General features: G+C 45.6%; 1 protein-coding gene across 10 annotated transcripts in view; it reads right to left on the bottom strand.

Annotated features, from left to right (window-relative positions):
* Positions 1-25,919, bottom strand: part of LOC138248977 (zinc finger protein 773-like) — a 302,908-nt gene that overhangs the window by 62,564 nt on the left and 214,425 nt on the right. For all 10 annotated transcript variants that reach the window (XM_069203038.1, XM_069203039.1, XM_069203029.1 and 7 more), the window contains one exon: positions 18,167-18,259. In XM_069203038.1, coding sequence (XP_069059139.1) covers positions 18,167-18,259 — 93 coding nt within the window. The remainder of the gene's footprint in view (positions 1-18,166; positions 18,260-25,919) is intronic.

Here is a 25,919-nt window from a genome sequence, read left to right as displayed (position 1 = left end):
CAGGGCAAAGACCGCCATGGCAAAGCACCGCTAAACAGGGCAAAGACCGCCATGGCAAAGCACTGCTGAACAGTCCAGAACCGCCATGTCAAAGCACCGCTGAACAGGGCAAAGACCGCCATGGCAAAGCACCTGCTGAACAGGGCAAAGACCGCCATGGCAAAGCACCGCTGAACAGGGCAAAGACCGCCATGCCAAAGCACCGCTGAACAGTCCAGAACCGCCATGTCAAAGCACCGCTGAACAGGGCAAAGATCGCCATGTCAAAGCACCGCTGAACAGGGCAAAGACCGCCATGGCAAAGCACTGCTGAACAGTCCAGAACCGCCATGTCAAAGCACCGCTGAACAGGGCAAAGACCGCCATGTCAAAGCACCGCTGAACAGGGCAAAGACCGCCATGGCAAAGCACCGCTGAACAGTCCAGAACCGCCATGTCAAAGCACCGCTGAACAGGGCAAAGACCGCCATGGCAAAGCACCGCTGAACAGGGCAAAGACCGCCATGGCAAAGCACCGCTGAACAGGGCAAAGACCGCCTGCCAAAGCACCGCTGAACAGTCCAGAACCGCCATGTCAAAGCACCGCTGAACAGGGCAAAGACCGCCATGTCAAAGCACCGCTGAACAGGGCAAAGACTGCCATGGCAAAGCACTGCTGAACGGGGCAAAGACCGCCATGGCAAAGCACCGCTGAACAGGGCAAAGACCGCCATGGCAAAGCACCGCTGAACAGTCCAGAACCGCCATGTCAAAGCACTGCTGAACTGGGCAAAGACCACCATGGCAAAGCACCGCTGAACAGGGCAAAGACCGCCATGGCAAAGCACCGCTGAACAGGGCAAAGACCACCATGGCAAAGCACCGCTGAACAGTCCAGAACCGCCATGTCAAAGCACCGCTGAACAGGGCAAAGACCGCCATGGCAAAGCACCGCTGAACAGGGCAAAGACCGCCATGCCAAAGCACCGCTGAACAGTCCAGAACCGCCATGTCAAAGCACCGCTGAACAGGGCAAAGACCGCCATGTCAAAGCACCGCTGAACGGTGCAAAGACCGCCATGGCAAAGCACCGCTGAACAGTCCAGAACCGCCATGTCAAAGCACCGCTGAACAGGGCAAAGACCGCCATGTCAAAGCACCGCTGAACAGGGCAAAGACCGCCATGTCAAAGCACCGCTGAACAGGGCAAAGACCGCCATGCCAAAGCACTGCTGAACAGGGCAAAGACCGCCATGGCAAAGCACCGCTGAACAGGGCAAAGACCGCCATGTCAAAGCACCGCTGAACAGGGCAAAGACCGCCATGTCAAAGCACCGCTGAACAGGGCAAAGCACCGCTGAACAGTCCAGAACCACCATGTCAAAGCACTGCTGAACAGGGCAAAGACCGCCATGGCAAAGCACCGCTGAACAGGGCAAAGACCGCCATGGCAAAGCACCGCTGAACAGGGCAAAGACCGCCATGCCAAAGCACCGCTGAACAGTCCAGAACCGCCATGTCAAAGCACAGCTGAACAGGGTAAAGACCGCCATGTCAAAGCACCGCTGAACAGGGCAAAGACCGCCATGGCAAGGCACCGCTGAACAGGGCAAAGACCGCCATGGCAAAGCACCGCTAAACAGGGCAAAGACCGCCATGGCAAAGCACTGCTGAACAGTCCAGAACCGCCATGTCAAAGCACCGCTGAACAGGGCAAAGACCGCCATGGCAAAGCACCTGCTGAACAGGGCAAAGACCGCCATGGCAAAGCACCGCTGAACAGGGCAAAGACCGCCATGCCAAAGCACCGCTGAACAGTCCAGAACCGCCATGTCAAAGCACCGCTGAACAGGGCAAAGATCGCCACGTCAAAGCACCGCTGAACAGTCCAGAACCGCCATGTCAAAGCACCGCTGAACAGGGCAAAGACCGCCATGTCAAAGCACCGCTGAACAGGGCAAAGACCGCCATGCCAAAGCACCGCTGAACAGGTCAAAGACCGCCATGGCAAAGCACCGCTGAACGGGGCAAAGACCGCCATGTCAAAGCACCGCTGAACAGGGCAAAGACCGCCATGTCAAAGCACCGCTGAACGGGGCAAAGACCGCCATGTCAAAGCACCGCTGAACAGGGCAAAGACCGCCATGTCAAAGTACCGCTGAACAGGGCAAAGGACCGCTGAACAGTCCAGAACCACCATGTCAAAGCACTGCTGAACAGGGCAAAGACCGCCATGTCAAAGCACCGCTGAACAGGGCAAAGACCGCCATGCCAAAGCACCGCTGAACAGGGCAAAGACCGCCATGGCAAAGCACCGCTGAACAGGGCACAGACCGTGTAGGAATGAATGGACCGCCACATCAGGCATCCTTATCCCATGTGCAGCTGGGACAGTGACAGGACATGAACTTTCACGGGGAGACACATCCAGTCTGGGCACCAGTCCCACCCAGTACCAGTAGAGAACTGCATCTACTTGAGAGACTGTGGCTCACTCCCCAGGATTGAAGAGTGGGCAAACCACCCACTGTAGAGACTTGTGAGACTGTGGCTTTGCACTCCCCAGGATGGTACAGTGGGCAAACCACCCACTGTAGAGACTTGTGAGACTGTGACTTTGCACTCCCCAGGAAGGTACAGTGGGCAACCCACCCACTGTAGAGACTTGAGAGACTGTGGATTTGCACTCCCCTGGATACATCAATGGGCATGGAGCCCCGTCGTGGATCAGGCTCCGCATTCATGTGGCTGAGGTGCCCCCCCCTTCCCTTCCCCCTGAGGTGCCTGTAGTGTTTCTATCTGATGCCCCAGCAGTGTTCTCTTGGATTTTGGTCAGGTATCTATTGTGGGCCTCACCCATGCTTTTTTGGACTGTTGGTGCACAGACATTGTTGTGTACATATCTGCACTACTTCTCGTATTGTATATATAATTATGACTGATTTTCAAATATATATCTCTATATTTTTGTATGACATGTTTATTGGCACATTACAATGTTTGGCCGAATTTCCCATTGTCTTTGCATTCTTCCGGGGGGATTGTGGGTTGTTAATGTGATTTTTGTGACTGCATTGGTGTGTATGTTGTATAATGCGAGGGTGGGGGTGGGGGTGTTTGGTGGGCGTCCCCCTGACTTTTGCTTCCCCCCTCCCCTGTGTCGTAGATGCAGTACTCACCGGTGTCTTCTGCGCCTACGTAGCTGTTGGTCGTAAAGGAGCAGAAAGACAAGGGCAGGGAGTATTTGGAGTTCCGGGTCCATGGAGTCCTCGTTCCTCGTGGGATGTGTTCAGGTGAGCGTTTTCCCATTGCAGAAACTGTTTCCGCCGTGTTTTTATCCACTGTGAATCCGCCCCGGAAAAGGTGGCGGATTGGCGGGTTGTGATACTGTGGGCGGTACTTTGTCTTCTGCCTGTCTGTTGGCGGTAACCGCCGCGCTGCTTGTCTGTACCTCCGTGGCAGGCGGTGTGTTAAAGTGGCTGTCTTTGTTGGCGGTTTCCGCCAGGGTCATAATTCCCTTTTTTTGTCCGTTGGCCTGTTTGCGGTATTACTGCATCTTTTACACCGTCCGCCAGGGTTGTAATGACCACCATAGTGTGAAAAATTCACAATATATTTATATGACTCCTAAAGTTTGAAACTACAAGTTCAAACAAAAATTTTACAAAAAGACAGGATCAGTCCATCCAATACATGTAATTTTTCTGCTTGTAGATCAGAGGTTTCATCTCCTAATATAGTCCATTCAAAGGAGATGCTGCTTGTAATCATAGGAATCAACTTAATGGAATCTCCAGATCAGCCAACACGTGTTTCGTCCAAAGGCGGACTTTATCAAGGCTGATTAAAATAATAACATTCATAACAATCAAAATATAATTCACAGATAACTAATATGTTAGTAAACGTGATCAATTAATCACCCATCAAGCTGTGCAAGAAAAATAGACCAAGCCACATAACCCAGTGCACACCGCAAGTGTAAAATCCAACAGCCAAAGTACAAATATTTACAGTCAGTCAAACTGGTAATTTGAAACATATGAGCAACAGCTTAGTAAACCAACGTCCATCTGTGTATATACACATGCAGAATAATAATTACCAAAGTCCCAAACCAATCAGAATTTTGAAAAATATAATGAATACCTTTTGTATATGGGTTCTATCACAATATGTTCCTGATACTGTCCGACATATATAAAAGGAAGTTAGAATCTATCTCAAATCCATATAGATTGATAATGAAAGCCAAAAATCAAGCAACCTAAAGGCACGGACCTGTATGTGTAAATCAATAACAATGAAACTTTATCTCCATAAGGCTATCGGTACACTATGATCATTCACAGAATCAGTCATCTCCAAGCATTTTCATGGACCCCATGTCAATTTATTCTGAAAAAATGCCAAAAAGTGATGCGATTAGGGCAACACTTCCCTTAATTAAAAAGATTCCAGATTGCAGGCACAGAATTCCCAATATTCAAACCAATTGCTGTCATTATAAAATATCGGTTTAAACTGTCAAACAGTATCCAAAGTAGAAGTAAAGAGAGACTATTCTTAAATATGTTCATAGTATAAGTGAAAACGCATGTTGTTATATGTAAATAGCGGTAAGACATGTCATTATTTAAGACAATTTGAGTATGTCTACACTCAATGACCAAGTCCACATATTAGTATAATGTCCTATCAATTACCTTGCAATGTCCAAATAGGTCCCTAACGAACCGTCGTCATGTTCGATGAGGAGACAAGCAGCAGTTTGTTACTCTTCGTATGAACCCCTTATAAACATAGGAGGGGAAACAAACGAAGGACAACGCGTTCCAGAAAAGCTGAGAGCGGGCATCGTAAGCCCGCTAGTGAAACATACAGGCGCCATCTTGGAAGAAAGCGGAACACGGCAACCAATAATAATACTTCGGAAATTATCCTTACAATCAAATTAGGCGGGTGACAAAAGTTTCACGATGATTCCCGAATGATAGGATATAGGCATCACTGGCCTATTAATGAATACTACGTGCACCATACTTGGAACCCACTAGTATCGTCGTCCTAATCGTGAAGTAAACTGGTGCTGAATCAACACCAGTCCTATAACTTGTTACAAACCACGCCAAAGAAAGATTAAATATGGTAGAAGATAGAATATCTACTGAGAGGCTGCAATAGACATTAAAACAATAAATAGATAAATCCAAATGTAAATTGGAAGAATATTCTTTCCCGAAGTTTCCCATTATCAATGTAACACTGTCTGGCCTGCTCCACCCAAGAAATGCGAAACATTTTCGCAGGATGTATTCCTTAAAAAGTTAGTCCATATTGAGTAAGTTCATTCGAAAAAATGTATATATTGTGAAAGGGAGAGATAAAAGTAAATAGCATCCAAATAACCACGGATCCTGAACCCCACTGTGATGTTAGTCAGCAAATCAATCAAGAAATGGTGAAATAGGTGAATATAGATATACATGCCATATGATTTTTGTACAGCATATTAGTATATTAACTCCTTTGTTAGTTTAACAAAATGGTACAAAATGCAGAGATAATAACAATATATGTGCAGCAAGATTTTGGACACATATGACCTATTCATCATTAGCACACTTTACATATATTTTACAAAAAATAATGCAATTCATGATCCAGATTCATGCCATAGTCAATACTTCTAAGTCTGATGATCCACTTAGCTTCACTTCTTCTGAGCGCTAATTCACGATTTCCTCCCCTAGGATGCGTCATAGTATGACTGATACCCATAAATTTTAATTTTGGAATCTCTGTCATAGGGTGGTCCTTATTTATGTGGCGAACTATAGGTGACGATAAATCATTGCACGCATGTGTTCTTGTATCCTCTCCTTTAGAGGTCGAATCGTGCTTCCTACATATATTTTATTGCACTCACATAGTAATATGTAGACCACGAACTTGGTATTACAGTTCATGAAAGACAAAATGTTGTATGTTTTGCTGTCATTAAACTTAAACATGAATGTTTTGTGTAAAGCTACATTGCACATATTGCATTTGCTACAATTAAAGAAACCAGCTGGCTTCTCAGGAAGCCAGGTGTTTAAATTCTCCTTGACTGGAGGCAAAAAGCTCTTACAAACCAAATTCCTAATAGTCAATCCTTTTTTGTGAATCATTTTTGGTCTTACAGGTAATATCCATTTCAAAGTATCATCTGTGTGCAGGACATTCCAGTGTTTCAAAAGAATCCTGTAAATGTCATGACTATTTTGACTGTAGGGTGTAGAAAACGATATCTCATTTTGTGATGACTGATGACTATTTTTATTTTGGTTTTTTTAGAAGAGAAGATCTTGTCACTTTATTGATTTTGTTTCTAGCAGTCTTAAGTGTTCGTTTCAAATAGCCCCTATGAAGAAATCTCTTCTCCAATTTGTCTAACTCCAATTCACAGAGCTCTGCCTTACTGCAGTTTCTTTTTTCACAAATCATTTCCCCGAAGGGGATTGCATTGATTTGGGTTTTAGGATGAAAACTTGTTGCATGTAAATCTGCATTGCATGCAGTCGGTTTGCGATATAAATTTGAATGAACGTGATCTTTCTCAACAAATAATTCCAAATCAAGATATTGAATTTGTTTCTTATTATATTCATACGTCATCATTATGTTGAAGTCATTAGTATTAATATACCTAAAATATTCTTGTAAAACCGATTCGGGAACTGCCGAAATCATTAAAATATCATCGATATATCTTCCCCAAAAGAAGATATATTCAGTGAGATTGGGAGGACCATTTGACCAGATATGTGTCTTCTCATAAAGGCTTATATATAGGTTAGCATAAGATGTTGAAAAACGTGACCCCATAGCTACACCTTGTGCCTGTTTGTACCATGTGCCCTCATGAATAAAGACATTATTCTCCAAAATGAAGTTGATCATTTCAAGTAGCGTTTCTGTATTTTCCCAAAAAGATGCTGATCGGTTGGAAAGAAAGTGTTGAATTGCCTGCAGACCCTTAGTCTTAGGTATACATATATACAAAGAACTCACATCCATTGTAACCCAAGTCATATCTGAGGACCAGCTAACATCCTCCAATTTTATCAAGGTGTCCTGTGTATCTTGTAAGTATGAGGGTAAGTTCTTTACAAATGGCTGTAGAAAGCTATCTATGTATTCCGAAAGTGCTTCCGTTGGTGAATCAATTCCTGATATAATCGGTCTACCTAAGTTTAGGCCATTTAAAAATGAGAAATAGTCATACATACAAAAAGATAGAAATCGTAAACCATCACATAGAAAGGAAGCATTAACAGTTAGCACACTGCTCATCGAAAGGGGCCAGAGGTTAAGTGAAAGTTCCATAGTTTGTGCTTCCCAGATAAAACACAAAAAAAAAGGTTCATAGTGCTACATAAAAAGTTTCATAAATAATTAAAACAAGACTTTTAAAATGGTACCTAAATCTTACCCTATGCAAAGTGCTATGTGCTTAAGATGATACAAATCAATTTGTTTCTGATAAAACATATAAAACTATTCTAAAACAGATTTATACATAAAATAGATCATAAAAACTTCATGAAATAGCTCCTATTTACAAAAGTTAAAAGTCAAACAGTGGAAAAGGGTACCCTAGGTTGGCCAGTTCTCTTAAGTAAATTGGTCAAATGAATTGCGTCTTGCCGTTTACAAAATAATATATGCTAGGGAACTATAAATCACTTTAATTGGGGTAGCCCACTGGACAACATGCACGGAGATACAATCTGATCTCCTCAATAGATCACACTAATAGTTATATTTAAAATCCCAGTCTATTGTAACAGGCCACTAATCCACTGACTTCTAGACTGTTCTTCAACCAGTGGATTGAGATCTGTAATAATCCTGCTACGGATTGTCCATGCTGCTGACAAGTATTTAGAAACAGAGCTCACTATCAGCATGGAAGTGTCATATTTACATATTCTATAGACACTGGTTCGGTTTTGTGCTAGCAGTGTTTTGCACAGAGGAATAATCCACTTTCCTCGAGGGCATTTATACAAGGGACAGAAAAATAGGACGTGCTCAGAAGTTTCCTTGCATAGATGACAATTTATACATTTGTCAGACAAAGGACTATTGGACGACCAACGAGCCGTGAAGCTGCTGACCGCCAATGTTCCGTATCTGAACTGAAGTAGTAAAGAACGGGCACGGGCTGGTATAGGGAGATCCAGGAAGCTTTCTGGCAAAGGTTCGTGCTTGACCAGCAGAAATTCTGCTGTCAGCCGACCTAACCCATTTGAGCCGAGAAATTCCTCATAAATGTTTCCCCAATATCGGTCTTTAATCAGCAGTCTAGCGTTAGCAGGAATCATCTTGGGATTCTCCCAATAATGGGATAAACCCAATTTGACCCAAGCTGCTTTCATCTCCCTTAACCAACAAACTTTTTCCCATCCATAGCAAGGTGATAATAGATCTTTAACTGCTGTCCTAAAGGGTTCGAGTTCTTCCGTTTTCCATAGTCTAACCCAGTATAGAAGTGGCCTTAAGTATGCTGTAACTTTAATACTGTTTAAACCCAAGTCCATTCTTAGGGGGAGCATCGGCGTGCCCTTCCCTAGTCTGGATATGTGTCTAAGGAAATTATTTTCTTTGGTTTGAAGGGTGTCCAGTTGTCTATGTGATCCCCAAAGTTCCGCTCCATATAGGGCAGCGGCACGGATTTGGACTTTGTAAATTTCAGAAATAAGAGTCAGAGGGGGGCTTGCTGCAGTGCTAGCCTTACGTTCTATCACTCCACATCTTTGGCTGATGGTAAGTGCCCCTTTCCTTATAGCTGCATCCCAGCTGCCCTTATCAGATAATCTAATGCCCAGGTAATCGTATTCCATTACCCTCTCCAGGTGAACTGAACCCATCTTTATATTTGTTCTAAGCTTCTTGATCGGGGCGCTATATATGAGTTTGGTTTTCTTGACATTAATATCTAACCCGTAATCTCTGCAAAATGCACAGAACTGGTTGACCAGATTCTGGATTCCCATGGATGTTTTGGCCAACAGGATAGTGTCATCCGCATAGAGTAAACATGGCACTTTAATCCCGGCCAACTTTGGGGAGTCATTAGTGCAATTTGCTAACTACTTAATACAATTATTTATGTATAAAAGAAAAAGGGTAGGGGCCAGGACACAGCCCTGTCTGACTCCTCTCTCAATAGCCACTGGATCTGTTAAGTCACCATCCTTACCGCTCCTAATTTGTGAGTAGGTGTTCTCGTGTAATCGGCGATAAGTTTCAAGAGACCATGTGGGATGCCCATGTTGGCTAATGTCAGCCATTACTGGTTTCTGGGGACCAGATCAAACGCGGCTCTAAGATCAATAAAAACTACAAAGAGGTTGCCCCCACCTACTTCCACAGTCTTCCATTTGATTGTTAGAAATCTTAACACCTGATCTATGGTACTGACTGCTGGCCTAAACCCTGCTTGCAGGTCGGAAATGACATTAGTTTCCAGAATCCATTCTTCTAGACGGGACAAAATTTGCTTTGCAAAAAGTTTTTGGAAGTTATCAAGTAAGGAGATTGGACGGTAGTTGGCAGGGTCAGAGGGGCTGCCTTTCTTAAAGATGGGAACTATCTCCGCTCCAATCCAGGAGCTCGGGACAGGCGCTCCTGCAGCTACTGTATTGGAAATCAGGTTCAGGTATGGGGCCCATATATCTGGGTTTGTCTTGTACAAATCGCCTGGAATTTTATCAAGGCCAGGGGCCTTTCCCCATTTCAGTGAAGCAATCGCAGCCTTGGTTTCTGCCAGGGTAAATTCAATTTTGGGGGTCTCAAAGGTCATAATCTGATTCAATTCCCTGGTAGTAACACCAGCGATCCCAGAATATAATCGGGAGAAGTGATCTGTCCACTCTACGGGGAGTATTGAAGCACCGGGCGAGCGGTTAGGTTCTTCACTTGCATCAGCCAGCAGTTTCCAAAATTTTGAGGTGTCATTTATTTTAGCAGACTCCAGGAGGGAAACCCATCTGAATTCATCCCATCTCCTATGGGCTCTACTTAGTTCCTGTTTGTAGTCTTTCCTAGCTTTCCTTATATGTTCTGACTGACCCCCTCTTAAAGCTCTCAATAGTTTGTGCTGTGCATCCCTGCATACAGCATTGAACCACCTTGCGTTGCACTTCTTTTTAACTTTTTTGGCAGACTCTTTAGTAAAAAGATGTTTTAAAGAATTAAATAGTTGTGTGTGGGCTACTATAAGCCCACCACTATCTTCTAAAAGCTGAGGTATGCGTTCCATGTGATCAGCCAACTGTCTGTACACAGATGCCATTGTGACTGTGTCAGTACTCAAGGGTTCCCATTTAACGTTTCGTCTGTTATTGGTCAGTGCGAGCTGTTGCTCATGAGTCTTGAGGCAAGGGGCTTCAAGTAGGGGTAATAAACTCCTAAGAGATAAAATCAATGGCTCATGATCACTTTCCTCATGTTCTACAATGTTCATGTCAACCATATGACACCACAGCCGGATATCAAGCAAAATGTAGTCTATCTGGCTCTACTGTGTTCCACGCCTAAATGTAGGATGAAGATCAGGGTCCGAGCGGGAACGACCGTTGCAGGCCCGCAGGCCATGTGCCAGTGTAATATCCACAACCTGATGTGTTAGTCTATTCATTTTTGGTCTTTTGCGTGACACCAGTTGAGGAATACCCTAATAGGCGTCCTCATCTTTATATAGTTCCTGAGCCAGCAAGTAGGGTTCAAAAGTGACATTAAAATCTCCTGCGATAAGAATAAAGTGGGAAGGTGATTTACAAGAGAGGAGGCTATCCAAAATAGTCAATGTGTCCGACTCATATTTGCTACCCAAGCTCCGGGTATAAATGTTAATTATTAGAAGTGGTTTCTCACTAAGAGATGATATTGATAAACCCATCAAATCGGGACAGCCCAAGTCAATTGTTTCACTCCGACATTTAAGGGAACAACTAAGCCATATAAGCAGCCCACCTGAGGGTCTCCCTGAGTTTACCTTAGTTGCTGGGACCCAGTAACTTTTGTAACCGATTCTATATTTGGGCTCCAGTGCCCACGTTTCTTGGAAAATACATATTTTATGTTCATCTATGAATTTGCCCCATTCAGGAATACTCATTTTATTCTCCAGCCCTGCAATATTCCAGCTAAGAACGGTGCCTAGACCATCTATTTTGTCTTGGAGAACTTCAGCCACAAAGTTCTCTCTTGCAAATGGAGTGCCGTGAGGAGATTTTATACCCTTTTCAATCATATATATACCCGCCTCATTTGGGTTTCCCACTACAGTGTCGCCCAAAATATTACTTGCCCCGTCTGAATCGGGGCATGGCGTGGTCAGTTCGAGTACCTGAAATGGTGGTGAATACCCATGATTACTGAGGCCTATTAAATCCGGGGCTAAATTGGTCTCATTCGCCTTGCCCTCCTTACTTGCTCCCTCAATACAAATTTCCAGACTCTGGTCACAGAGGGAAAGCCAGATACTGGTTTCCGTCTTAGAAGGATCTAGCTGGGCAGATGCGGGGGTTGGCGTGGAATCTCTGGTGTCTGCAATAGGGGTCTGGTCGGCCTCAGGATTACCTAACCCTATTTCATATGTTTCAATATTTCCGACTGTAGGGTGCTTCTTATCCCAGTTTTTGGAACCTTGAGGCTGGAGTGAGCTGTATACAGTGCTAGTTTTTAGTCAATCAATTTCAGAAAGCGAGAAGGGGCTGCATCTCAACTGGGGGTCAGGCTGCATCTGCAAACTAGTGGCACCTCTGAGTGACATTATCGCCCCCTTTGTAGCTGGTACAACTTTGTGAGGGTAGAAAGCCTGGAGTCTACATAGAGAAATTTCTCCCCCTAGAGGGTTAGATTGGCACACATTCAAGAAAAGCTGTTGGACAAGGGAAGGTGCATCGAAGTTGATAACAATACAGTCTCCTGTGCCGGAATTCTTAAGTGGATCCACCCAACCCACCCTCCTCACCATTAATATTGAGGGTACCATATGAAAAGCAAATCTGGCGTATCTATGTAGCCAATGAATTACCTTATTTTTCAGTTCTGTAAATGATTCGGAAATGTTGGATTTAAGCTTAGGAACACTCGTGATAACAAGCACATAGGGGCAAGCTTCCGGTGGTAAGTGTAAAGTTCTCATATTAGTTCCTTGATCCCTATGCATTCGATCTGCTGGAGGGTGGATCTGGTCAGGGGTATCTTTGTGGAGTTTTGTACCCATATTATTAGAAGAAGCAATTTCCTTTGCAACCCAAGTCATATCTGAGGACCAGCTAACATCCTCCAATTTTATCAAGGTGTCCCGTGTATCTTGTAAGTATGAGGGTAAGTTTTTTACAAATGGCTGTAGAAAGCTAGCTATGTATTCCGAAAGTGCTTCCGTTGGTGAATCAATTCCTGATATAATCGGTCTACCTGGAGGAGAGGTTTTATGTTTGTGTATCTTGGGTAATACATAGATGCATGGTGCTTTCGGATATTTTTTGAAAATGAATTTGTATTCCAAGTCCGATATTAAGACATTTTTCCAACCATCCATTTAATAATGTTTCCAAATCCCGGGCAATCCATGGAAGTGGATTGCTCGTCAATTTAACATATGATGTTCCATCAGTCAGCTGCCGATTAATTTCATTAACATACTCATATATATCCATAATGACTATCTTTCCTCCCTTATCAGCCTCTTTAATTACCAATGTTTGATTATTGGACAAAGTTTGTAAAGCCTCTCTTTCTTCTTTAGTTGTGTTATGCACAATATATGATTTTCCAGCAAGTATTTTCTGTTCTAGTTTATAAAGATCATTAACCACCAATTTACTGAAAACGTCTATGACATTATCACTAGGCAGTACAGTTGTAAAGATAGATTTTGGTTTAAAACCACTAGATAGTGAGAAGTCTTGTTGAATATTCAAGTCATTCAAGACTTGTTGTACATTTAAATCAATATCATCACTGATATCTAGGGATAGTATGGTTTGGATGTCATCGATGTCTCTAATCGTAGGCATACTAGGTAAGAGATTAGGCTGTTCCACATATGGTCTGTTGTTCTTCTGTTTGAAGAACGTCTTAAGCTTGAGTTGTAAAAATTTAAAGAAGTCTATGTGTACCTGAGTCATATTACAGTGACCAGATAAACAGAAACCCAGACCCTTACCTAATATATTTTTTTTTTTGTTCTGTTGTCAGTTTTCCTTTGAATGTTTTATTATTCACTTATGATTAAACATTTGATACATGTCCTTGCCACATTTAACTCATTGAACATAATTTATTTCAACTTTATGATGGTTTAAATTAATTAAAACTGTACGTGAATACATTATATTGAAATACTCAACACTTAAATTTTTTTGAGTGATCCACAGGAGGTTTTTATATGTCCCCAGCACTCCGTCCTGCAGTACACAACCTTCTGAGTTGTCCTCCGGCGTCGTGAGACTCCCCTTTTGTAACTTCGCGTGGACTCCGGTTCACTCTTCTTCTAAGTGACTGTTGGGGTACTTCTGCGGGCGCTGCCTGCTTCTGGGAGGGCTCTCTGAGTTGCTGAGCGCCCCCTCTGTCTCCTCCTCCAAAAGGCGACATCCTGTTCCTTCCTGGTCCTCAGCAGCACCCAAAAACCTCTACCGCGACCCTTGCAGCTAGCAAGGCTTGTGTGCGGTCTTTCTGCGTGGGAACACCTCTGCAAGCTTCATCGTGACGTGGGACATCCGTCTTCCACAGGAGAAGTCCCTAGTCCTCTTCTTTCTTGCAGAACTCCAAGCTTCTTACAACCAGTGGCAGCTTCCTTGCATCTTCATCTGGGGCTTCCTGGGCTCCTGCCCCCCCTGGACACTGTCCCGACTATTGGACTTGGTCCCCTTGTCTTACAGGTACTCAGGTCCGGAAATCCGTTGTCAGTGCACTATTGGTGTTTGTTATTCCTGCAGAATCACCCCTATCACGACTTCTGTGCTCTCTGGGGGTAGTAGGTGTACTTTACTCCTACTTTTCAGGGTCTTGAGTTGGGGTATTTTTCTAACCCTCACTGTTTTCTTACAGTCCCAGTGACCCTGAACAAACTCACATAGGTCTGGGGTCCATTTGTGGTTCGCAGTCCACTTTTGGAGTATATGGTTTGTGTTGCCTCTATACCTATGTGTTCCTATTGCAACCTATTGTAATTCTACACTGTTTGCATTACTTTTCTTGCTCTTACTTACCTAATTTTGGTTTGTGTACATATAACTTGTGTATAGTACTTACCTTCTTACTGAGGGTACTCACTGAGATACTTTTGGCATATTGTCATAAAAATACCTTTATTTTTAGTAACTCTGTGTATTGTGTTTTCTTATGATATTGTGCATGTGATATAAGTGGTATAGTAGGAGCTTTGCATGTCTCCTAGTTCAGCCTAAGCTGCTTTGCCATAGCTACCTTCTATCAGTCTAAGCTGCTAGAAACACCTCTTCTACACTAATAAGGGATAACTGGACCTGGTACAGAGTGTAAGTACCCCTTGGTACCCACTACAAGCCAGGCCAGCCTCCTAAAGTGTCCCTGCAGGTGGAGGAAAGGGTGTTGAACAAGAAGTCCTGCTCTACAGGCTCTTTGTGAAGTTCTACACAATGAAATGCTGCCTTTGAAACTACCTGCTGATATGAGGTAGTGCCCTCTGGAGGAGAGGCACGAGCAGGATAAAGATCCGGGTAGTTAGGTGTAATGGGATCAGGATCTTAAGCATCCCACTGGTCAGTGTCATCAGGTGTACCCCCTAGGCCTCCAGTGTAAGACAGAGGTGAACCCTAAAGAGTGCCATCCGCTTTTATAGCCGACTGAGGTGGGAGTGGGGAGAAGAGGTGGAGGTGATGCAGGTGGAGGAAGAGAAAGATGGCAGGATGGGCTGGTAGCCTTATTCCTTGTCCTCCTCTTTGGAGGGACAGCAACGTCCAAAGATTCCTCAAATGTCAATTTCTTCTTTACAGCACAGGGGAGTTAGGTGTCACTATAATCCATCTTTTCAGGAACTGGCTCAACTGGAAAAGGACTGGTGGAAGACTGGGTCAAGTCCCTGGACTCCAAAGATTTTGGCTCTGAAGATTTTGGTGCCGAAAATTTGCGCTTCGTGATCTTGGTTGGCACCGAGATCAAAGCAGACGGCTGCCGGATCAGTCCCAAGATTTGGATTGACCCCAAAACGATCTCTCAGTCTGAGGTGGTCGAGGCCAAAACCGAGGCTGAGGCTTTAGCCTTTGCAGTGATTTTCAGTGCCCAGCCTGAAGGCAGGGCAGCTGAACCAGTCTTTCGGTACCCAACATGGCCGGATGGCAATGGTGGACCAGCGACCTCTATAATAGGCTGTAGGGCCTTCTTAGATGGTTTCTGTGAGAGAGCAGGGGCCACAGTACTCATGCGCTGGGCAGAGGAAAGTTCTTGGCTCTTGATGTCGAGCTTCACGTCAGCCTCGGAGTTGTCTTGGATGGAAAAGGCTTCCTCCTCTTGGGCTGTTGGTACTTCCTGAGCAAGTTCTTCCCTGAAGAAGTCCAGGGCATTATCCAGTGCCTTCTGAGCCATCTGAAGTCGATGAGCCCTTTGGTCCTGACTGGTCTTATGGGATCAAAAACACGTGAAGGCGTCGCAGTCTGCCTCACACTGATCTGGAGAGAGGACAATGTTGCACTTGAGGTGTTGGTCGGTGTGTGGGAACCTAGCGCAGGACAGAAGTGGAAGGGAGTACTTTTCAGGAGGGAACTATTTCCATTGATGCCGGAGCCACATGGAAGGTAGGCCTGAGACAGACGCTAACGCCCCCGCTGTTGGTCGAAGCCTGAACCGACGAAAAGCATAAGGAGCGATGAGACAGAAAAAAGTGGTCAAATACAATACTGTAGGAACAGAAATTAGAGTTTGAAAACAGAACCAAATGGAGTTGAAGAGATGGAGCAGAAGCACACAGATCTGAACTCGACGGCGGAGAGAAAACACTTTAAAAAGCAGCCCATTCGCAATATCACCAAGAGGTAGAGTAATTTGAACTCTTTACTCAAAATAATTGTTCTAAGAAAAACAACTTGCAACAGTCCGAACACTAGATGACAGGAGTATGCAGAGCATGTGCATCTACTGCCACATATGCCATCACACATATAGATATTTCAAAGTCCAACATACATCATCATTTGTGGCTTGATATTTCAAAGTCCATCAAACACCAAGTGCCCAGGGCCAAGAGCAGAACCCTTCAGAGCACGCAAGCACATTTACTAGAGTGGTCTGTATTACAAAACTCATTTAACAACTGATTCTAGGGGCCATGATGACCTCTTGTTCCAGTGTTGCTGCAGAGCAAACCTCCTCTAAGAGATGATAGGGCGCTGCTGCGAGGAACAGTGGATAACGGAGCGTGAGCCTAGGTGACAGAAAGGACAAAGTGGGGACTCCATAGCCCTTGAAAGCACTGGCTTGCTCCCTATTACCCCCTCTGAGTCTCGGTATCTGAGCAATATTCACTCTCCTGTGGAACTTTCAGAGCTTTCTGTTCTAGTACTGTCATCACGGTCCTTGCAATAGGCCAAATACTCATCCTCTCTGCTGAAGGAAACAACCTTGTGCCCTTTTAACATACAAAAATATTTGTAAAGTGTAAGAGGCAGATATTATCATTCATAGCAGAAAGCAATCTGTCATAATCTAAACACTGTGGGGGGAGAAGGTTCCACTCCAAGACAGTCGATCATCCTGTATGAGTCTACAGTGACTCTCGTCGTGGGCTATAGTTATAAAACCTAAACCACTCCGTGCATGCTTATCGCATGTCCTTATTATGTACTTAGAGATGTGAGCTGAGCCTGATAATAGACTGTGGACTGCATCAACGCACTTTTCCTGTGTGTATAGATGAATGTATTATCAAATGTCTTCTCCGCTTTTGAGCAAACATGGAGGTGGGTTTATGAGACTACATTTCATATGAGAACAGCAGCCATTCGCTGAAACACAAGTGGACTTGAAACTATTTTAGACACAGACAAATCACACACTGTCCAACACAAGGGTGGACTTGTCACCTCTAGTGGGAAGAGATTATGACCTTCCCGCATAAAGATGAACTTCTACCCTATCTGAGCCAGGAACAGATCACACTCAGCCCAACAGAGGGGTGGAAATATAATCTTCATGGGACAGGGGGTGATATCGTACACTGTCTAACATAAGGGTGGACCTGTAACCTCTCTGCAAAGAGAATAGCTCATGCGCTGTTCAACATTATGCGAGGTAATTTTCTCTTTGAGGGAACGTCACATAGGGACTGATTATGAGTTCGGTGGATGGTTTACACCTTCCGGCGAACTTCCAATCGGCGGGGGTAAAATTTGTCGCCATACTGGCTACCTCCCCGCCGGGCCCATTAAGAGTTTCCCACTATGTCAGCGGGAAACAGCCTACAGCTTTGTCTCCGGCTCGTAATCGAGCCAGTGGCAATGCTGTAGGCGGCAGGGTGCATCAGCACCCTCAAAATGTTCACTGTCAGACAGTGAACATTGCAAGGGTGCTGCCAAGTGCATGGGCAATGCAGGGACCCCCTGCACCCATTTCCTGCCAGCCTTTTCATGGCGGTGCTACTGTCATGAAATGGCTGGCGAAGAACGAGGTCGTTATCTCCAGAGCAGCGCTGCAAGCAGTGCTGCCCTGGGGATTAGGACCGCCACCTATCGCCAGACCGCCGGGATCCCTGATCCTGGCAGAGCTGGCGGTCCGCTTGCGGCCAGATGCCAGGGTTGAAATATGGTGCTCGAACCGCCACATTGGCGGCAGTCCGAACGCCATCCGCGAGTCTGGCGGTCTAGTGACTGCCAGACTCGTAATGAGGGCCTTAGTGTTCTAAGCAATGGTGCATGTCTGGCATTCCTGAGGCTGAAGGACATCACACACTGTCCAACACATGGGCAGACATCTTATCTCTCTGAGGCGTGAAGAAATCATACTGTATCCAATAGATGAACCGTAACTACTCCAGAGGGTCTATACCATGTTGAGAAGGGATCACTAAGTGGAGCAGGTGTCTCTTTCTCAGGAGGCATCTCCCACCCTTGAATCCCACAACTGAGGTGACTCAAAAGAATCTGCAACTCACTGGAGTCCGGGTCACTGATGCTTACGTCATCTTCCTCAACAAGATGATTGGCTGAAACTGGAACTTGCTCTTCTGCTTTCTCCAAACAATTGCCTGTTTGAGGAAATAAAATCAGGTAAAACATGTCAACAACTTTTATGAGTCTGAAAAAGTCAACATTTCCAGTTTTGAAGATTGCAAAACTACAAATTGAAATTCACAATTTTCTTCCTGAAAAAACGGAGTGTGAATTAAACATTTGGTGTCAATGAATGAGATTACCAGTCAGCATAAAGACTGTGGGTTCAGCTAGTTCAAGATCATTGTCCAGTACCCCTCTCTCTCTCTCACACACGGCTAAAGACCCCATAGAACAAAAACACATGAATTCTACACTACAAATAAACATACGTAAGATCTGTCTAATATATTAGTTGTGTGGGAAATGCATATTATTTAAGGGCATGCAAAGTTGTAATTCCTCTAACTCAAAGGGAGAATATTGTGAATATTATTATTCAACTAAACCCGAACAAATTTTTCCATACAAACATATTTACTCCCACAAAAGGTGAATTTGCAGGTGCGTTTTGAGCAAATCAAGCGAAAACTAAATTTTGCTAATTTCACTGAAGAAAGGCAAAATGTTTAATTTATGGTATAGTTATTTGCATATTAAGTTGCATCAATAATACTGTTAAAGGATTACAATAAATGTGTTGAAAAAACAGCTAAATATTGATGTGTTATAGTTTCTTGATTAGAAGAGAGAAATACACTAATTTCAAGTAAAGTGGAGGAAAAGGTGTTGACAGACTGCGTCATACACCGCAAATTTAAATCCAGAAATGGGTCTATATGCACTAGTGGATAAAGCTAAAGAGAAGGTGGAGGGGGACAAACAGGTACACAAGCAGTGGAATGTCTTGCTCTCTCCTGAAACAATTCTCAGACTTAAGAGTAGTAGGCACTTAGAGAAATATGCATCCACTAGACAGGAAAAAACATTACTGCCCCACGGCTTCAGAAAGTAGCTGAGAACATGAAATGACGTCAAGTGCAGACACTATTTGCTGCAATGCACAAAATAGAATTAGGTCTAACCACACCCATGGAAGACCTGCCAGTGATATGTTATTACTGTATCAGGAGAAACCGAGGAGGGGCCTCTTTGGCACTTTGCATCCCAGACTTTTTACAGATAGGATCTATGAAACCGAAATTATGGACCAGATAGAAGAATATTTTCAATTGAATGCTAGTGAGGAAACAGGCACAGACGGTATGGGATCACGTCAAAGCTATTATAAGAGGGAAGCGTATAGCAGATCAGACGCAACACTTGCTATTCAAAGCATCTTTAGAAGAAGCTCTACTCCGCCTGAAATAGTGATGCTAAAAACAAGCAGATAAAGCAGACAAGCACTGCTATGGACAAGACTGGAATCCCCGTGTTAGACATACAATGAAAATATGATCAACTCTGAAATGGGTCAGAGGTATGCATTTGCCTCTTTCGTAAGCAAAGTATATTAGAAACAAATCCCAGATCCTGAGGAACTAAACATTAGTATAGAGGAGGTGCCAATTCCATTGATAGATCCACAGACTATGCAAAGAACTGTAAAATCAATAAAATTTGAGGAAGTTTGTAAGGAAATGCCTCCTTGGCATGGTTACCCCCTGACTTTTTGCCTTTGCTGATGCCAAGCTCTGATTTGAAAGTGTGCTGAGGCCTGCTAACTAGGCCCCAGCACCAGTGTTCTTTCCCTAAACTGCACCTTTGTCTCCACAATTGGCACAATCCTGGCACCCAGGTAAGTCCCTTGTATCTGGTACCCCTGGTACCAAGGGACCTGATGCCAGGGAAGGTTTCTAAGGGCTGCAGCATGTCTTATGCCACCCTAGGGACCCCTCACTCAGCACATACACACTGCTTGCCAGCTTGTGTGTGCTGGTGGGGAGCAAATGACTAAGTCGACAGGACACTCCCCTCAGGGTGTCATGCCAACCTCACACTGCCTATGGCATAGATAAGTCACCCCTCTAGCAGGCCTTACAGCCCTAAGGCAGGGTGCACTATACCATAGGTGAGGGCATAGGTGCATGAGCACTATGCCCCTACAGTGTCTAAGCAAAACCTTAGACATTGTAAGTACAGGGTAGCCATAAGAGTACATGGTCTGGGAGACTGTCAAACTCGAACTCCACAGCACCATAATGGCTACACTGAAAACTGTGAAGTTTGGTATCAAACTTCTCAGCACAATAAATGCACACTGATGCCAGTGTGCACTTTATTGTAAAAATACACCCAGAGGGCATCTTAGAGATGCCCCTTGAAAACATACCCGACTTCCACTGTGGGCTGACTAGTTTTGCCAGCCTGCCACACACCAGACATGTTGCTAGCCACATGGGGAGAGTGCCTTTGTCACTCTGTGGCCAGTGACAAAGCCTGTACTGGGTGGAGGTGTTTCACACCTCCCCCTGCAGGAACTGTAACACCTGGAGGTGAGCCTCAAAGGCTCACCCCCTTTGTTAAAGCAACACAGGGCATCCCAGCTAGTGGAGATGCCCGCCCCTCTGGCCACAGCCCCCACTTTTAGCGGCAAGGCTAGAGGAGATAATGAGAAAAACAAGGAGGAGTCACGGGCCAGTCAGGACAACCCCTAAGGTGTCCTGAGCTGAGGTGACTCTGACTTTTAGAAATCCTCCATCTTGCAAATGGAGGATTCCCCCAATAGGATTAGGGATGTGCCCCCCTCCCCACAGGGAGGAGGCACAAAGAGGGTGTAGCCACCAACAGGGCTAGTAGCCATTGGCTACTATCCTCCCAGACCTAAACACACACCTAAATTGAGTATTTAGGGGCCCCCAGAACCAAGGAAGATAGATTCCTGCAACCTGAAGATGAAGAAGGACTGCTGACCTGAAGCCCTGCAGAGAAGACGGAGACACCAACTGCTTTCGCCCCAGCCCTACAGGCCTGTCTCCCCACTTCAAGAAAAACTGCAACAGTGACGCATCCCCCAGGGTCCAGCGACCTCTGAAGCCTCAGAGGACTACCCTGCATCTAAAAGGACCAAGAAGCTCCCGAGGACAGCGGCCCTGTTCAACAAAACTGCAACTTTGCAACAAAGAAGCAACTTTTAAAGACCACACGTTTCCCGCCAGAAGGGTGAGACTTTCCACTCTGCACCCGACGCCCCCGGCTCGACCTGCGGAAAACTAACTCTACAGGGAGGACTCCCCGGCGACTGCGAGCCCGTGAGTAGCCAGAGCTGACCCCCCTGGGCCCCCATAGCAACACCTGCAGAGGGAATCCAGAGGCACCCCCTGACCGCGACTGCCTGTTTCAAGGAACCCGACGCCTGGAAAACACACTGCACCCGCAGCCCCCAGGACCTGAAGGAACCGAACTCCAGTGCAGGAGTGACCCCCAGGCTACCCTCTTCCTAGCCCAGGTGGTGGCTACCCCGAGGAGCCCCCCCCCTGTGCCTTCCTGCATCGCTGAAGAGACCCCCGGGTCTCCCCATTGAAACCTATTGCAAAACCGACGCCTGTTTGCACTCTGCACCCGGCCGCCCCTGTGCCGCTGAGGGTGTACTTTCTGTGCCTCCTTGTGTCCCCCCCGGTGCCCTACAAAACCCCCCTGGTCTGCCCTCTGAAGTTGCGGGTACTTACCTGCTGGCAGACTGGAACCGCAGCACCCCTATTTCCATTGAAGCCTATGTGTTTTGGGCACCACTTTGACCTCTGCACCTGACCGGCCCTGAGCTGCTGGTGTGGTAACTTTGGGGTTGCCTTGAACCCCAAACAGTGGGCTACCTTGGACCCAACTTTGAACCCTGTAAGTGTTTTACTTGCCTGTGAACTTAACATTTACTTACCTCCCCCAGGAACTGTCAATTTTTCAATTGTGTCCACTTTTAAAATAGCCTATTGCCATTTTTGCCAAAACTGCACATGCTATTGTGATTATTCAAAGCTCCTAAGATACCCGAGTGAAATACCTTTCATTTAAAGTATTGTTTGTAAATCTTGAACCTGTGGTTCTTAAAATAAACTAAGAAAATATATTTTTCTATATAAAAACCTATTGGCCTGGAATTGTCTTTGAGTGTGTGTTCCTCATTTATTGCTTGTGTGTGTACAACTAATGCTTAACACTACCCTCTGTTAAGCCTACTGCTCGACCACACTACCACAAAATAGAGCATTAGAATTCTCTTTTTTTGCCACTTTCTTATCTCTAAGGGGAACCCTTGGACTCTGTGCACACTATTTCTTACTTTGAAATAGTATATACAGAGCCAACTTCCTACATTGGTGGATCAGCGGTGGGGTACAAGACTTTGCATTTGCTGGACTACTCAGCCAATACCTGTTCACACGACTAAATGCCAAAAATTGTCATTAGAAACTGATTTTTGAAATTTCAGCTATTTTTCCAAAATTTCAAAAGTCCTGTTAGGGCCTTGTGTTAGTCCCTGTTAGCATCTCTTTTGGAGTTTAAAAGTTTTGTAAAAGTTTGGATATAGTTCTAGAAATAGTTTTAGATTCTTAAAAGGTATCCCAACTTTTAGAGACATAGGTGTCGGAGGCTGGCCTGGTTTGTAGTGGGTAACAGAGGTACTTACACCTTGTGCCACGTCCAGTTATCCCTTATTATTGTAGAAGAGGTGTTTCTAGCAGCTTAGGCTGATAAAAGGTAGCTATGGCAAAGCAGCTTAGGCTGAGCTAGGAGTGATGTAAAGCTCCCACTATACCACTGGTGTCATATGCACAATATCATTAGAAAACGCAATACACAGAATTACTAAAAATAAAGGTACTTTATTTTTATGACAATATGCCAAAAGTATATCAGTGAGTACCCTCAGTATGAGGATAAGTTATATACACAAGATATATGTGCAAAAACCAAAATTAGGTAAGTAATAGCAAGAAAAGTAATGCAAACAGTGTAGGATTACAATAGATTGCAATAGGAGCACAGGTATAGGGGCACCACAAACCATATACTCCAAAAGTGGAATGCGAACCACGAATGGACCCCAAACCTATGTGAGCTTGTGGAGGGTCGCTGGGACTGTACGAAAACAGTGAGGGTTAGAAAAATAGCCCACCCAAGACCCTGAAAGGTAGGTGTAAAGTGCACCTACTACCCCCAGAGATCACAGAAGTCGTGATAGGGGGATTCGGCAGCAAGAACAAACACCAGCAATGCAACAACAGTGGATTTCCGGAACTGAGTACCTGTAAGACAAGGGGACCAAGTCCAATAGTCGCGACAGTGTCGAGACTGGGCAGGAGCCCAGGAAATGCCAGCTGAGGGTGCAAGGAAGCTTCCACCGGATGGAAGAAGCTTGGAGTTCTGCAAGAAAGAAGAGAGCTAGGGACTTCTCCTTTGGATGACGGATGTCCCACGTCGCGATGAAGCTTGCAGAGGTGTTCCCACGCAGAAAGGCCGCAAACAAGCCTTGCTAGCTGCAAGGGTCGCGGTAGAGGTTTTTGGGTGCTGATCTGGACCTGGAGGGACCAGGATGTCGCCACTTGGAGGAGGAGACATAGGGGGGCCCCAGCAACTCCCGGAGCCCTCACAGAAGCAGGCAGCAGCAGCAAAAGTACCTGAGCAGGCACTTGGAAACAAAGTGAACTGGAGTCCATGCGAAGTCACAAAAGGGAGTCCCACGACACCGGAACACAACTTAGAAAGTTGTGCACTGCAGGAAGGAGTGCCGGGGACCCAGGCTTGGCCATGCACAAAGGAAATCCTGGAAAACTGCACAGGAGCCGGAGCACCTGCAAATCACGCGGTACCCAGCAATGCAATCTAGCATGGGGAGGCAAAGACTTACCTCCACCAAACTTGGACTGAAGAGTCACTGGACTGTGAGAGTCACTTAGACAGAGTTGCTGAGTTCCAGGGACCACGCTCGTCAGGCTGAGAGGGGACCCAGAGGTCCAGTGGTGCAGTCTTTTGGTGCCCGCGTTAGCAGGGGAAGATTCCGTTGACCCACAGGAGATTTCTTCAGAGCTCCTGGTGCAGGGAGGAGGCAGGCTACCCCCAGAGCATGCACCACCTGGAAACAGTCGAGAAAGCTAGGCAGGATGAGGCAATACAAGGTTGCCAGTAGTCGTCTTGCTACTTTGTAACGGTTTTGCAGGCGTCCTGAGCAGTCAGCGGTCAATCCTTTGGCAGAAGGTGAAGAGGGAGATGCAGAGGAACTCTGGTGACCTCTTGCATTCGTTATCTGCAGAATTCCCCAAAGCAGAGACCCTAAATAGCCAGAAAAGGAGGTTTGGCTACCTAGGAAGGAGGATTGGCTACCAAGAGAGGTAAGAGCCTATCCGAAGGAGCCTCTGACGTCACCTGCTAGCACTGGCCACTCAGAGCAGTCCAGTGTGCCCCCAACACCTCTGTTTCCAAGATGGCAGAGATCTGGGACACACTGGAGGAGCTCTGGGCACCTCCCCTGGGAGGTACAGGTCAGGGGAGTGGTCACTCTCCTTTCCTTTGTCCAGTTTCGCGCCAGAGCAGGGCTGGGGGATCCCTGAACCGGTGTAGACTGGCTTATGCAGAGATGAGCACCATCTGTGCCCATCAAAGCATTTCCAGAGGCTGGGGGAGGCTGGGGGAGGCTACTCCTCCCCAGACCTCACACCTATTTCCAAAGGGAGAGGGTGTTACACCCTCTCTCAGAGGAAGTCCTTTGTTCTGCCTTCCTGGGCCAGGGCTGCCTGGACCCCAGGAGGGCAGAAACCTGTCTGAGTGGTTGGCAGCAGCAGCAGCTGCAGTGGAAACACAAGAAAGGCAGTTTGGCAGTACCCAGGTACTATGCTAGAGACCCGGGGGATCATGGAATTGTCCACCCAATGCCAGAATGGCATTGGGGTGACAATTCCATGATCTTAGACATGTTACATGGCCATGTTCGGAGTTACCATTGTGACGCTATACAGAGGTAGTGACCTATGTATAGTGCACGCCTGTAATGGTGTTCCCGCACTCACAAAGTCTGGGGAATTTGCCCTGAATGATGTGGGGGCACCTTGGCTAGTGCCAGGGTGCCCACACACTAAGTAACGTTGCACCCAACCTTAACCAGGTGAAGGTTAGACATATAGGTGACTTATAAGTTACTTAAGTGCAGTGGTAAATGGCTGTGAAATAACATGGACGTTATTTCACGCAGGCTGCACTGGCATGCCTGTGTAAGAATTGTCAGAGCTCTCTATGGGTGGCAAAAGAAATGCTGCAGCCCATAGGGATCTCCTGGAACCCCAATGCCCTGGGTACCTCAGTACCATATACTAGGGAATTATATGGGTGTACCAGTATGCCAATGTGAATTGGTAAATTTAGTCACTAGCCTGTTAGCGACAAATGTTAAAGTAAAGAGAGAGCATAACCACTGAGGTTCTGGTTAGCAGAGCCTCAGTGAGACAGTTAGGCATCACACAGGGAACACATATAGGCCACAAACGTATGAGCACCGGGATCCTGGCTAGCAGGGTCCCAGTGACACATAACAAAATTACTGACAACATAGGGTCTTCACTATGAGCACTGGGCCGTGGCTAGCAGGATCCCAGTGAGACAGTGAAAACACCCTGACATATACTCACAAACAGGCCAAAAGTGGGGGTAACAAGGCTAAAAAGAGGCTACTTTCTCACAGTTAGTCAACCATTTCTATTGGCCCAACATGTCCCAGAAAGTAAAGGAGTTTTGTGCCTCCTGTGCCACCTGTCAAGCCAGTGCTAA

The sequence above is a fragment of the Pleurodeles waltl genome, chromosome 8 (assembly GCF_031143425.1).
Source record: "Pleurodeles waltl isolate 20211129_DDA chromosome 8, aPleWal1.hap1.20221129, whole genome shotgun sequence".
In the NCBI taxonomy this organism is placed as follows: Eukaryota; Metazoa; Chordata; class Amphibia; order Caudata; family Salamandridae; genus Pleurodeles; species Pleurodeles waltl.
This window is presented reverse-complemented; position numbering and strand designations above follow the sequence as displayed.